Source organism: Dermacentor variabilis, chromosome 11, assembly GCF_050947875.1.
Source record: "Dermacentor variabilis isolate Ectoservices chromosome 11, ASM5094787v1, whole genome shotgun sequence".
NCBI lineage: Eukaryota > Metazoa > Arthropoda > Arachnida > Ixodida > Ixodidae > Dermacentor > Dermacentor variabilis.
The window spans coordinates 81,518,823-81,534,655 of record NC_134578.1 but is presented as its reverse complement, the minus strand read 5'-3'; the positions used below and the strand labels follow the sequence as shown (position 1 = coordinate 81,534,655).

At 48.0% G+C, this 15,833-nt stretch overlaps 1 protein-coding gene across 1 annotated transcript in view; it reads left to right on the top strand.

The window, feature by feature from the left end:
- Positions 1-15,833, top strand: part of LOC142563351 (protein dispatched-like) — a 451,755-nt gene that overhangs the window by 400,802 nt on the left and 35,120 nt on the right. The window contains exons 5-6 of the mRNA XM_075673914.1: positions 1,905-2,044; positions 10,356-10,479. Coding sequence (XP_075530029.1) covers positions 2,037-2,044; positions 10,356-10,479 — 132 coding nt within the window. The 5' untranslated portion in view covers positions 1,905-2,036. The remainder of the gene's footprint in view (positions 1-1,904; positions 2,045-10,355; positions 10,480-15,833) is intronic.

Genomic DNA, 15,833 nt, shown 5'->3' with positions numbered 1-15,833 from the left:
CGGGGTGGCGTTACTGAAGTGACGACGATGGAACGATGACAACGGTATGACGACGGTGGCTCACGACAACGTCGGGACGAGAACCGGATGTCGAAGTTACGGTGACAATGATGCAAAGACCGCGACGGCATTACGGCGACGGCATTACAACGAATGCGTGACAACGACACTATGACGACGACGCAGTGGCGACGATGGCATAGCAACGGCATCAGGAGATTGGGATGACGAGGAGCGTATGACATCAATAGTGTCACGATGACTGTATCATCCAACCTATATGACCACGACGGCACGACAAGTCAGATGACGAAGCTGGTGTGACGACGATGGCATGAACATGACGGCGTGTCGACGATGGCCTAAAAAGGATGCATGACGGCGACTGTCTCGCGATTATGGCATGACAAGGGCAGAATAACCACGATTGAATTACGATAGTGTGAATGCAATAGAACGACGGCATGACGGCAATGCGATGACGTTATACTGAAGTGATGACAATGATAAAACGACATCGTGGCGACGGCGACACGACGACGACATAATGAGAGAGTCAGATGAGAAAGATAGAATAGCGACGATGAACGACCACGCTGGCATCACGACCATGAACACATGCATACTTAGGTCTTGGCCAAGCTATTCGACCACTGGGTCCGAGCACAAGGCGCGACAACGACAGCGTGACACAGTCAGATCACGAAGCTCGAATGACGACGATTGTACGACCACGACTGCATTACGATGGCGATGTGACAAGGAATGGATGACAGGCTGTGCAGGCTGTGTGGCGCCGATGCGTGACGACAACGGTATGACGAGAGTAGGATCACGAAGCTGAAATGACGAGGGAACGACCAAGACGGCATCGCGACCAGGGGCACATAGTGGTTCAAGCAAGCAGACAGCTTGGGGCACGGGGTCAGCGTAAGAGGATAGATAGATAGATACGCAGGCTCAAAACGACTGAAGTAGGCTAAGAATGCTATTCGCATTAAAAGCAAATGAGGCTTAAGCGCACATCATTATAACTTGTTAAAGCGCCTGCCTCAACGAAAGCAAACTCCGTGATTTGAAACTCTCACGTGATGGTCTACTCGCCGGGAAGAAAAAAGTCGTTTCGAGTGAGGCGTTTCGAACTAACCAGCATAGTGAGAGTCACCTTTGCCCGATGCACAAGTTTCTTATCCATGTCGGTCTCCGATGACGCGTCGCCTGCTTCTTTCGGGAAGCGATGAAATAATGCATTGTTGTCTTTCCCCCTTGATGTCACGCATAATTGTACACACACCAAAATTCTTTCGATATCCTGGTTTTTCTTCTGTTTATTTGGGGGGGGGGAGGAGGCTTGTGCGTTGCTGAATCACGACGATTTGAGAACTACGATGTATTCAGGGCATGCCGTGATAGGAGGCCCTGTTTCGTTTCAAGCCTGGACCTGGATCGCCTGGTTCTCGGCACGACCGCTAGGTGGCGACCGATCTCTTCGAGTAGTGAATATGTTAGAGTAAAATATCTACCTGTATGGAAGTTCACGTACTTACAGCTTGGGTTGTTATGCAAGAATGCGTTTAATGTGCGTCCAAATGTTCTGCATTTTTTCCAGTATAAATATTTGTCTCAACCTATCATTGTTTCAGTTTCAGACCTTGTGCAGGAAAATACTTAAATGCTGGGCGCCACACTGGCGTACCGGGGCCTAACTTCTAGCACGAAATTCAAGAAACTAAAGTTTAACCTTCATTTCGTCTTCATTAGTAATCGGCCTCTTTCTGCTAAACTAACCAATATAGACTTTTGAAAGACTGCTTTATCACTCTAATCCCATTGAGTGTTTTATTTTTCAGTCTCCAGTTAACATGGTGACCCTGATTGTGAGTTCCTTTTTTTTTTCTTCGCAGTGACTTGCCGGCCGCTGTTCCCCATGTCGCCGCTCGGTGCGCCTCCTGGGGCATCGCGCGCCTGACCAAAGCGGCCCCTGTCGGAAGACAGTGGCAACAAGACACTCTGTGACCCTGGCTGAACCGCTCGTCATGCAGTGGTGAGGGTTTAAGTTGTTTCGGTGCTCGAAAATGCTAACTGGAGCAGCAGTGCCTTCCGCGCCAAATGTAGTTATATTGGAGAGCCTTAGATTAGGGACACCGTGGACCTAGGGGCCACGGTGCTGCGCATGCGCACACCCAAGCCTAGGTGTCTGCGCATGCGCACTACCGTAGCCTCTAGTTTTTGCGTATACGCAAGACGTTTGCGTCCCCTAATCTAAAAGAATCTGTTCACCTAGCTAGAAAATGGTGCAAGGCACAAAGTTTCTTGCTATAGTGTGCGCTCTTGATTTACTTGCTGGCTTCAATGCTGCGGTTGCAACATACCCCGAAAAGTCAATAATTAGATAGATAATTAGAGTAACGTTGTTAATTAATAATCCCATCGCTGATTCATCGGCAAGCAGAGTTGCCAGATGCTGCCTAGCAAATAAGCCAATAACCACCCCAAAACAAGCCCAAAAAAAGCGACGCGACTTTTGCTAAGAAGCCCAAAAGAAGCGGACATTAACAAATTTTCTGATTCTTGCAAATCGTTTAATTACAGTATCAAAAAACGCACAAATATGAAGGGAAGGCGAACAAATCATTTTAATTATTTTCAACAGCAACAATATCCGCAAGAATGAGCGAAAACACTCATGTAGTTTTTTAACATTGTCCCCATTGTAGTCTGCACCCTGGCCATTGCGCGTTGGCCTGTACATGAATGAAGTTACTTGTTGACTCATCCAGCCTATGGTTTATTTCACGGCTCAACTACACACAGTCATCGTCGGATGTGTTCGACTCATCAGGAAAATCATCCGCGTCCACTTCGGAACCATACATATTTTTAGAGTTGAATAGCTGCAACATTTTTAATGTCGGTTGAAAGTCCCGGCAGCAAACACCTCGAAACTTTAGGCCATAACGTACGTGCAGGATGCCGCTCAACATTGGATTCTTCATTCTGTTTCGGTGGCGCGACTTCACCAGGTTCATGTGCGAGAACACGCGCTCGACATCGGCATTGCTAAGGGGCATGGCCAACAACGACAGAGCGAACTCTGCTATTTCCTTGAAACAACTTTCGCCGCTTGCATCCTTGAAATCTAGCACTTCTACCCAGAAAGAAGCGCCGTCCTTGTTTACATTTTTCCAAGGAAGGAGGCACAGCCGTCTCTACTGTGTATCCAGGAGTCCTACATCTCCCTTTGAGGAGAGGAGAGGAGAGTTTTGAGAGGAGGAGAGGAGAGTTTGAGGAGAGGCACGACCTGAAGGGGCAGTTTTACCTGGCTCAATACGTTCTCGGGCGAGAATGATTTCATAGAATGCCATAGCTGAATGTTGGGAGGAAGCCTAAGCTGCACTTGCTTTGCAGCCTCATAAATGAAATCCCGGAATCTCAATTTAACGTCTTTTTCTTGCTCAGCGTTAAGTTTGGATGCTGCCACTTCGATGTTGAACAGCACTCCAAAGTCCACAGCAGAAAGTGGAAGGTGGGTCGCACTGTCCTCCAGGTTGACTTCCAGAAGTCTTTTTCCTGCAGCTGGGATGTACAACGGGTTGAGCACTCTGAAAATCAATGACCGGAAAAGGTTCTGAAGGCAATCAACCAGTTTCAGTGGATTTCCAGTTTCAAGTTGGAACAGCTCATTGATTCGTGAGAATTCTTCCAGCAATGGGTTCAGGAACACAAGGTACAGCTTGTTGACAGGATCCCGATACATTTCGGACAGAATCTCAGCGTCATAGCAACGGTACTTGTCCTTGCAGATGGTGAAGTGAAGCTTGAGTTCTTCCCATTGTTCCAGTATACGTTTACAGCAGCCGGAGATTGACAGCCACCGCGTCCCCTACAGCTGAACCAACTTTAATGGTTCTTTGCCGTTGTTCATCAGTCTGTAAATTTTGCCGTATTCCTGAAGCCGCAGTGAACTATGCGAAAACCAACTGTACGAACGGCCAACCAGGAATTTTAGGCTCCGGGGCAGCACTTCTACTGCCTTGCTTGCACATAGTTGAATCGAGTGACACACGCACTTGACTAGCATGAGGTTCTCATTTTTTCGACGCAAGTGTGTGTACACAGAATTGTTCCTCCCAACCATAACATTGCAGCCGTCGGTTCCAATTCCGATACACCTTATGAAATCCAGACCAACACTGGTCAAGAAGTCTAAGAGGCCTTGTGCAATCTGTTGGGCACTTGAACCCTCGAGCGTGAACAGTCCCAGGAACGTGGACACTACTTTTTTTAGTGAGGTGCTGAAATATCGAACCACGACAGCGACCTGTTTTCATTTGCTACGTCAGTACTTTCGTCAATCAATAATGAGTACTGCGAGGCACCTATATCCTTCACGAGATCCTCAAGCAGGCAACGGGCAAGAACTTTTGTTATTAGTGCTGTACATTTTGTTCGGTGCAGCTTTACCTCGCACGCCGTGGACGACTGTAACAGCTCGCCGAGATGATCCACAGAGTTGATAGTGGCATGACACGCCGAGTAATATGCCAGCTTGAGCTCCAATTCTGGTGTTGTCGTTGGAGGCGATGATTTGGTGAAGCCCATGGTTGTCAAACGTGCACTGGAAAGTGGCCGGGAGTTCTTCGCATGTTTTTCTGTTGCCATGTGCTGAACGAGGTCGGCATGATGAGCGCGGATTTCACACTTGCAATACTTGCATGCAGCTTTTTTATCGTCTCCGGTGACTGGGCGTAACCAGTCCTTGAGCTGCGCTTCCTTTTCCCACTCTTTACAATATCGTTTGCCATATTTCGACCACTTCGAAGCCATTTTGCGCAAAGAACACCACCAACACACTACGACATAGACGACCACGAGTGCTGGCAAGGCGTCAAAACATTGATGAATAGATAGGGACAGTTTCGTACTTTGTGACTCCTGCTACTATCACGTATATTTAATGACAAACGCGCGCGACGGGCATTAAAATAACAATATTTGCAGGAAAAGCGCAAGTAAGCCCAAAGAAACGCGACAAGCGACTGTAAAAATTTATAAGCGACTCGGTGAAAAAAGAAGCCCACATTCGCTTATATTAAGCGGAACTGGCAACCCTGTCGGCAAGTTGTGATGACCGCCGTGGATGCGAAGCTTAGTCAGTAAATATCGTATTTTTTTTAAATCTACAGTCCCCATTCTTTAACAATCTGAGACAGTGTCTTCGCCGGAAACGCTGGGTTAATTCGCCGGGCACAATGTCGTGGGCTCGATTCCCAAATACATCGGGTGGCCACATTTCTAAGGGGCCGAAATGCAAAATACGTCGTGTGTGCTTAGACGCAAGGTGGCACGTTAAAGTAACCTCAGGCGGCCTAAATTAATCCGGAGCCTTCCCACCACACGACGTCACTCATAATTCACTGTGCAGTTTCGCTGGACGTTGCGCACACTTCAGGTTGGCACAGTATAGTCGCTCTAGCTCGCTCGCGAATATTTTCGCAGGCGGTGCACTCACGCGCGCTCGTGCGTGCTCGCAGTCGTCTGCACTCGCTCGCGCTCATGTATAGTCACTTCTTCCATTCACATTAACCGGCACACGCTCATGCTCTCGTTTGCTCCAGCTCACATAGATACATGCTGTCGCACGTTTACATAATCACGTTCACTCAAAAAATCACAGCCACTAACCGTCGTTCGTGCTCATGGTAACTGGGACTGTCCACGCTCACGTCTGCTCAAGCTCACTGGCACTGACTCCTGCTCGTACCCATGTACACTCACCCTGGTCACACTGGAACTGCATCCTCACGTCTGCTAAAGCTCACCAGCACTGACTTCTGCTCGTACCCATGTACACTCACATCCTTCATCGCTCACCGAAACCTCCATCTCACCCTGAGAACTGAGTGTTGCAGCGAGTTAGTGTGCCCGTGAGTGTCTGTGTGCCGTCTTATGAAACCCCACAATTCAATTCAATTGCTGCAACACTGAGCCGATATAAATACAAAAAATGTGCCAAGCTAAACCTCCCTAATTATTTCTCTTGCCGTGACGTCCAGGAGAGGTGCATTTTACAATCGAGATAAGAGAAAGAAAAAAAATAGTCTTGCAGTTTCGCGGGAGTCAAGTTCAGTGTCCGAAGCTTGGCATATCTACTTCAGTTTTCCCCTACCCGGGGACCTTCTATACGATGGTCCGGCGCACCCCGAATCTAATTAAAAGTCCTGTATACTTCGCAAAAGTCGAGGCTCATACATACGACGTTCCGAAGGCTCCACGCTCTTGGAATGGGGAGGGGAAATTGTCGTTTTAACAGCGTATATGCAGGCACGAGCGCGCGCACGCTATAGAATACCTGTTTACGCTGCGAAAGTCTGCTTGACTCGATACGGGGCGATTCTCCGGCCAATTTCACCAAAGTGCAACTCGAGAGCTGTGTATATACCACAGAACCTCTTTTTTATTATTGGTCGTAAGCGCTATGGAGGCTTTGCGTCGCCGGAAAGAAGTTTGTGACTCGATATTGCCGGAAATTCTCGGGGCAATTTCCTTAAGCGGCTTTCGAGTTGCGGATTCGCATATGGTTATGCGGTTCCCAGCGAAAGCAATGTTTAGCGCTTGCGAAAAAGAAGTGAAACTGCGTATCCAGTTTCTAACTATTGGTTTAACAAGGATAAGTCTTGCGGCAGTTTCTAGCTTCTGCTATAATCACGAGCTGGCCGATAGCAAACCGGCTGATCGTACGCATGAAGAAGCTTTGTACCTGAGCTGGTTTGTGTCTTAACGTTGAATGCATATTGCGAAAAAGTAATTCCAGCAGGAAACACTGCCGCTGTAGCGAAGCATACATACTGCTTAACTGGCAGCTGAACATTTCACGTTTGCACACGTAATATAGCGGAACAAACAGTTTCGCAGTCACTTTGGACGTCTCAGCCTATATAAGCATCTTTACGCCTTTCTTCAATTAAAGAAAGCAGTCCTCTAAAATTTATCTGGTGCTGGGATGAATCGAACCCGCGTCACACGGGTTTTTCAAGCATAGCATCCCAATTCTTTAGAGCTGCGCGACGAATGCCCGCGAGCAGCGAGGAATACATACTCAGCGTCAGCTATAGCTCGCACCAACGCGCCACGAATCTCTGACTCCACACAGAAGGAGGGGGGGACTTCTTGCGGACTTCACGGGCGCACCGCTAGATGGCGCAACTTGCCCGTAGGGACTAAAGTCCCTTGATGATTTGAAAGTAGCGACACTCTTTGAACTCTGCCGCCACCGCGCGACCTCCTCGCCTCCTCCTCGCCCCTTGTGCGTTCCCCCCGCGGTAACCAGTTTTGCCCCCGTTTTTCTGCACGACGATTGGTCTCCCTGCCGTTGCCCTTGGAAACGCGCGGATCTTGAGTTTTGCTTGTGTTTTTCTTTTTCGTTCGCGCCATTTTCCTCCTGAGCACGGCTGGCTCGGCGCTTAGGCTCGGCGTAGCGAACGTTGTACGCCGTGTTTCCTGCTCTATGTGCTAGCGCTATGCCGGGCTGTTGCGCATATAACTGCAGCAAGAAGCCTGAAGATGGTTATGCCGTTTTTATGATACCACAAGGAAAGCGTGACGGCTTGCGCAGGAAGCAGTGGCTGCATGACATTGGCCGAAAGAACTTTGTTCCGACAAAGAACAGCGTTGTTTGCGAGCTGAGGCGTCTTTCTTATAGCTTGTAGCAAAGCACCCCGTAATGCTGCATTTTTTTTTCATTCTTCCGCTCACCACGCACACCACGTTCACCACGCTCATAAACGCTCACCAGCGTTTTTGTTGCGGTTGTCCTCAGTATGCTTAATATTCCCCTCGCACGTCGCTAACTGTTGTTATTCAGTCGGAAGTGCAGCCTTATAGATTCTGCTTTGCGCCCTGAAAAAATTAGTGGCCAGTATACCCGTGTTATTGCAGGTGATGAGCGTTAGCTAGTCAACATTGAGCTTTTTTTTAAGTTTTAAGGCGAAAGCCTTTAGATCTCTGTTTCAAGGTCGCGTTGTAAACTGGAAGTATCACGTGACCCAAGGAAGGCCAGAGGTGACCCAAATCATGTCCACGCCTGCATAAGAGAATGATTACCCAAGTTAATTAATGAATCATTAGTGATTGACATAAAATGGATTAGGGAGGATTAATGATTAGCGTGTATTAAAGAAGATTAAGGTGTATTAGAGTGCCTTAAGAAGGATTAAGATGCATGAATAAAGATTAAGGTGGGTGGAGGAGGATTAAGGCGGATTATGGTGGACTAAGGTGAAGGGTTGATGAAAGGGTATTAAGACCGATTAGGGTGGATTAGGGTGCATAAACTAGGATTAGTGGGATTAAGGTGGATAAGGTAATATTAAGGCCGATTAATGTGGTATAAGGTGGATTAGGGACCATAGAGCTGGATTAGGTCTGATAGAGGTGGATTAGGGTGTATTAAGGTAGATTGGGACTATTAAGCAGGATTAAGGTGGATGATGGAGGATTAAGACGGATTATAATGGATCGCGGTTGATAAAGGAGGATTAAGAACGCATATGGTAGGTAAGGTACATTAGGGGCGATGTAGATTGATTAGGTTGTATTAAGGTGGATTGGGAGTATTAAGCTGGATTAAGGTGGATGAAGGAGCATTATGGTGGATTAGGGCGGACTAAGGTGAATAAGGGTTCATTGAGTATTAAGACCGATTAGTCTATCATAATTCTCCTAATGCACATTAATCCACCGAATCCACATTCATCGACCTTAATCCTCCTTCATTCACTTTAATCCACCATAATCCACGAGAGTCCTCCTTAATGCACCCTAATCCAACTTCATCGACCTTAATCTACTGTAACCCTCCTTAATGCACTTTAATCCTCCTTAACCAACCCTACTGCTTCATCATCCACATTAATCCAACCTAATCCACTATAATCATCCTTAATTCACCTTAATCCACATTCATCTACCTTAGTCCAGCCTAATCCTCTTTATTCCACCCTTATCCTCCTTCATTCACTTTAATTCACTTTAGCCCACCATAATCCTCCTTCATGCACGTTAATCCTTAATAATCCATCCTCATCCTTCTTCGTGCACTTTAATCCACCCTAATCCACTATAATCGTCCTTAATGCACCTCAACGAGTCTTCATCCACCCTAACCCACCTTCATCGAACTTAATCCAACCTTGTCCTTCTTTATGCACCTTAATCCACTTTCATCAACTTTAATCCACCTTAACCCTCCATAATACACCCGAATTCATCTTAATCCAATCCTAATCAATCATTACTTTGCTAATCATTATTCATCTCCTATGAGCGGCTGCACATGCTTCGGTTCGCTTCCCGCCTTGCTTCGGTCACGTGATATTTTCTGTAGCCCACAACGGGACCTTGATACAGAGGTCTAAGGCTTTCGCTTAATAAGCCACACACAAAGGGATGTGTCACAAGCAATGCTACATCAGACGCACGAAGTAAAGCATCTCATCATGCGGCAGAAAAATTGTCTGGAGTATAGAACTCGCCTCAAAAGCTCCTTTTACATCGGTATACCCCGTTCATACGGCTTTAGGAAAAACCAACTTCGTCATAAATGTTGCCTCTAGCATTATCGATGCTGTTATTAGCATTTCTCAAAATTTTCAACCCCACTGGGGTGCGCAACTGGCCCAAAATAACACGCCTCCATAGAATCCTGCGGCCCGTCCGCGGGAGCCCAGGAGGAATAGCGTGTCGTGCGCAGCCGGCGGGCGAGGAGAATCGAGGAGGAAAGCGCCATGAGGAGGAGAGTGTCGCTACTTTCAAACATCAAGGGGCTTTAGTAGGGACTCGTAGGGAGTGCCCACCTTCCAGAAGCATTGGTATTCAAAGAAGATGGAATGATTAACCGTTCGGCAGTCGAGATTAGCAAGAGACGTTTAGAGTATTCGTGGGAAAGAAAGGCAGAGACTGGTAGAACTGGAGTCATCGGAAGTGTAGCTAATGGTACATTGTGCTGATAGAGGGTTTAAATATGAAAGTTAAGATCGAGATCAGATAGGCAAACAGCTGTATGGCGACAGTCGTGGTAAAACTTGACTAAATCAAGCAGGCTAGGTGTCTGTATCCGCCCCATTTCAAAGCGGATGCCAATAAATATCAGCATCATTTAAGTGCCAGAAGGAGCCCAGCTGTAATACACGGCTCATATAAATAGCGCTTTTCAGCGGTGGCAATGTAGTGTGTCGGTCGCTACATTGCTTGGATGCTAATTGCAGTAACGTCGGCAGTCATCGGGATGTGAATTCTGCCGGATTTTCCCCCCTTCGCCTGTGTTGTATAACTGTATTCGTGCGCGTGCGCTGCAGGTACTCGCGTCAAGTGGCCAACCACCCGAGCCTGGTGATCTTCGTGGTCTTCTCGCTGGCCACCACGGCCATCGTGGCCTCGCTCACCCTCTGGGAGCTGCCCAGCTTCACGGACCCTCTCAGGGTGAGTCGCCCGCGAAGCCTCGATCCGGTGGGTTTTTAATGTGAAGTTTTTAAAAGCCAAGGTTTTCTTTGCGAACCTCGCCGGGTTTTCGTGGCCGTGGGTGCTCCGGCGGGACTGTTACCTATAGCCGAGTAGGCCAGCCAATCGCAGCGCGGGATGCGTGCCGCCCGGTTCCTTGCACCGCCAACCAGGCTGTGCTCACGTCAATGGCGGCGGCGGCGCCGGCCGTGCGGGGGAACAGACAAAATTGGTAGTGGCTTAGCTCGGCTATGCCAGAATATACGTAACGAAAGCTAAGGCATAGCATTATTAGCCTTGGTTAATCTTGATTGCAAGTCCAGGTTAGTCTGGTTGTCTAGCTATGTTGCGGCGTTTAGCCAGTCGTTCGGCGCGCTGTTCGTCTGTTTCCTGGGCGATTCGTTTCCTCTTAATCTCGTTCCGATGTCGATTCCAGGCATCCTCCTGCTTATCAGAATTGTCGCCGTTCATACTGCCACCTCAACTGCGGTTGCGGCGCACGCGAGCTCTCCTTTTCAATCCTCCGACATGTTATCAGGCATGCGACGCTGCTGGCGAAGCGAGCGGAGGCGATAGCAACGACGAGGAACGTGGTGTGACGTCATACAAAACGGTGGCGGCGGCGGAAAGGCGCGGCGCTGCGCAGCGGCAGGACACCTGTGGCTCGGTGCTACTAGTGGCACATGCGCAGTAGTTACAAGGGAGCGAGAGAGAGAGAAATATCCGCGGCGAGGCGCGCATTGTGACGTCATGTACCTCCTTGGAGCACCGCGACGGCGAAGTCGCAAGTTCGCGGCCAGTAAAGCTCTCGCTTTTAAAAAAGAATCACGCAGAAACCCCTCCGGGAGTTGCCTAAGTATGCGTAAGGGTTGTGCCACTTGCTCGTCTCCACGCAGCCCTGTGTCGTTATCAACGTTCTGACCCGCCACTACCTACGAAACCTCTGCGGCCACGCGAACTCCTGCCGGCGGCGGCGCGAGGTGAATTGATGACGCAAGCAAACTACTGCAGCTGGCGGCGCCAGGTGCGCCGACCACGTTCCGATCATTACGGGCCGTTACCTCTTTAGCGCCTTATCCACCCGCGTCGAACCACTATCAACCGTGACCAACCGTACTCCGGAGGTGGCTGCGTATGGCGTAGCCGAGCGAGCCTGTGTTCCCGCCGCTTAGTTCGCGTTGAAGCGAGAGGCAGCACGAAGGTGAATTCGCTCGCTGCTGCAGGCCCTATATTGAAGGCAATCGTATTACGTGACGGAAGGACGGACACGTTTCCTCCTTGGTAGGCATAGGAATGCTTACGCATTTGACAGAACCACAATGCTCACCTACGCGCGTCCTTGGCAGCGTCGACGGCATTGCATTAGCCTCTCTACAATGGCTGAATAAAAGCCTTCCTTGTCACTTTGGGCGTACATTCAGTAAGCACAAACTCGTGTTTCGACTCTTTATGCACGCACAGAAAGCATCAGTGTATATAGATTCCAACTCGTTGGAAGTGCTGCAGTTTTTATTTGTTTATTTTGATATGATAACCTCCGAGATCCGGCAACACGCGCTGGTTGTCACCGCGCTCGCCATCCGATATCGGAGGCCGTGTAAATATACGCGCGTGTCGCATTTCAGCGCCTGTTGCACCTGGACGACGATAGGAATCCTGCGGCTAGCTTTCCGCGCACAGATGAGATGACAAGGACGTGTTTTTAAAGCGATTCTTGGCATGAATACGAAGCTTGACCGCATTAAAAGTTCACAGCCACGTTAGCATGCACTAAAGAGGATGAGGGCGAAAAGCCTGCGCACTCACGAGACGTTCATTAAATTACTTGGCATTCTCATTGGAAGGCGCTGTTACTTCCTATTGTTTTCTCCCACGAAAGGTCGGGGGTTCGAGCGCCTTAATTATATCTTATTTAACTGTGCCTTAATTCGCCCTAATTAACACCAGAGGTCTTGGATTCTTGATTAACTGAGCCTTAATTAACATCATAGTAGTGGGTTCGACCGTCGATAGTGGCACCACCGATTTGGTGCCATTGAATTTTAGTCCCATGGAAGGTAGAGTGTTCGACTCCCACCAATGGTCGTGAGTGGCACTATAAATTTTGGTGCCATAACGCCGGACGGCCAATTTTTCGATAACGCCGGTCAACGAATTTTTCGACCCGTACTTAGGACTTTCACCCTAATAGATCAATAGTCGCGTTGCAGAGAAAAACGCTTGTCGCTTTCGAAGATTTTCTCATAAAATACCGACATCTTAGGTTTACATTAAACCTTAGTGTCCTCTAATACAAAAGTCACAATGCTACTCATGATATGGGTGGGATGTACGTTGCTAAGCAGTTCTGTAGTACGTAATGTGTGGATTATACTTGCGGGTTGTGTCCGTTCGTATACAAAACTGTGAACTCCTGTATATCATCGCGGACAATTCCAGGTACATTTATTTATTTATTCATGCAGCTGTACATGTGTAATTTCCTATCTTGTGTGGCTTTTTGGAATCATGCGCAGAACGTAATCCTTGTCCGTGCTCTCTGACTGTATTTTGTGTTCATGGCGCATTTCGAGATTTTCGCCGTGCGACCTAGTTTGGAAACTTCTGCCACACAAATGCGCCAGTCTGTCCTTTAAGGTCATGTCATTAATAAAAATAATCAAAAATTACCATTCTGTCCCTGGCGAAGTACCCACTCTTACTGTGAAAGGACGCTTATATAGTAGTGGCAGAAAAGGCGCAAAAACGACCAATGAGTGACCACGCCGCCCTGCGAAATTTTACTCACGATGGTACGTGGCAGTGTTGCTAACTTAGCGATAAAGTCGCTAAATTTGGCGAGTATTTGTTGATTTCGACGACAGCTGCTCCCTTTTACAGTTGGCGACAGTTTTAGTAACTTTCTTTTACTGGCGTAGATGTTCAGTATGCTGTCCCGGTAAACTTCCTGAATGGGACATTGACCTTATTTTATCCCAAGAACGTGCCTCCATTTGTCGCTGTTTCTAAAGAAATACCTGAGTCCTTTAAGACGTTAATAATTTATTTTATTTATATTAGGATACTGCATCCCGTCAAGATTACCGCGGACGGGGGGTGATACAAAATTGAAGTAAGCTTGATGAAAGACACTAAGATAATTGCGCCTTATATACAAACACTACGAGGTGAAAAGAAAATAAGGAACGCTGTCATACCACACGTTTACATATCGTAAGGGCACTGTAAGCAAATACAACATCATTCAACGCATCTCAGAAAAAATATCTTGTAGAAGAAGCGTGGGCGTTTCATCAGAACAGCTTCAGAGTTCAATGGCTTGGAGCAAAGAACTATACTTGAGTGAGAGAGTTGGGTTTGTGGCTGTTTGTTGTTGATAACATAGTTGCGGAGAATGGGTAATTTTTTCAGAAAGCATAATGGTTTCAGTTCACTAAAAATGAACAGCAGTTTTAAAAAAAAGTAATAAGGGACTCTGGAATTACCGAAGAGCATGTTGTTGTTGAAGGCACTTTTCCTAGGCGAAGCACAATCTTGAGATCTGATCCCGATTTAGAATATTGGGGAATCGTTTTCCCCTTTTCGCAATGCGAGTGTCGACTCGCCACGGCGGGGGGTAACTTAACGCTGTAGTTAAAAGATAGTCGTGTAGTAGTAACAGGAACCATTAAAACATAAGAAAGACAAAATTTTGAGAGTGTCATCGCCGTCATCATCGCTTAGACGCCTCACTAAAAGTGTAGAGTTTTGGGCCACTGCCTGACCAGGTTGTTCCAAAAGTAATTACTGTGCTCCGCTATGTGGCTTATCGGTCAACGACCGGCTTCCACTAACAACGCCACGCGGAACAGAAGAAAGAAAACAAAAAAGTCACTGCGAGCGGCGGCTTGTCCTGCTCTCTGCACAGCGGCCTGCTGAGCCCAATGTTGCATCTTCGCTTCTTCAGCAGCGGTTCGTACCTTGCGAGGAGGTGCCATAACGTGTACCGAAGAAAAAAAAGAAGGAAATAGATATATATATATATATATATATATTTATTATCAGAGAAAAGCTGCGAGGTCGTCCTGAATCAGTGTTTTGACCTGCACCGAAGAGTAAGCAAAGGTATCCAGACTATGTGGCGCCCAGGTCACACACCTTGACTCCTGGCACGGTACGTTGCTGTTGATGATGATGACAATGATGCTTTGTTGGCATCCCCTTCGAAACGGGATGGTGACAAATAGTCGCATAGCGTGTTTGAGTTAACCAGGTTCACCTAAATGCAGCATGGAACTGCTATATACAGCTCCAACATGTCGGGACACCTGAAGAAATGTAACGGAACTGCATTGCAAAGTTTGTAAGTACCTACGCTAAGCGGCGCGCATGTCAAATGGCACGATACGATGTTAATGATGATGATGGTGCACGCTTGCTCGCACTGAAATTGCGCAACCGTCCTATTCAGTTTAGACACCACAGTGAACAAGCTACATTTACATTGAGAAGACAGACACATGGACGGACGATGCACAAGCGACTGATTGATTATGAGAAGACACACTGAATATAATACATGCGGTGCACATCCACTGTTATGATCGGCCTGCAGGGGTACCGACCTACAAAATTTTCTCAGCCAGCCGCAGCTGCGAGAGTGGCGATACTCGGAGGAGCGACCTTGGAACCCTCACCATCCCGCTACGGCGACTCGCTTTGTAAGGACGACAGTGCGCCTCGTCAACAGCCCGTCGGCGCCAACATGTCTAGACTCGGTCGGCGGACCAAGTATTGTTAGTGGATTCGCCGTCGCCGTCACGGTTTGTTTGGAGCGGGGGAACTCCTGGAAGATGTTTTGCAGTGCGGTCTCAGGGGCCCCAGAAGCCGTCAGTCAATGGACAGGCGCAGCGGCCATTGACTGCGGCGTCAACTCTAGGATCAAGAGGCGCCTGCTCGGGGCAAGACTCCTGTCTGCGGGAAACCTCTCACCTCGGTGTGTTCAGTGAAACCTGTGCGGAAGTGAGTGTGTAAACTCTCCTACTCAAAGGCGGGTCGGCTACGTTGACTTTGGAGGCTCCCATTGGTCGAAGGTTGAACGGCTGTTTTCCCTCACCTAGGGATCTAGGGAGGACAGAGTGTTTTTAAGCAGCCGTTGCGCGGCTGCTGAGTGTGCATTCTCTTTCAGTTGTGCTAGACTAATGAACTGTAATTTTCTCCACCCTTCATGTGGATACTGTAAATAAATACCATATTCCTCATTCTCGATGAGAACATGTCTGTCCCTTCAACAACGTCCTCAGCGTGGATGAGTTGGACGACGGCGTGGGCCAGCTACCATCTATTTCATGCCCGAC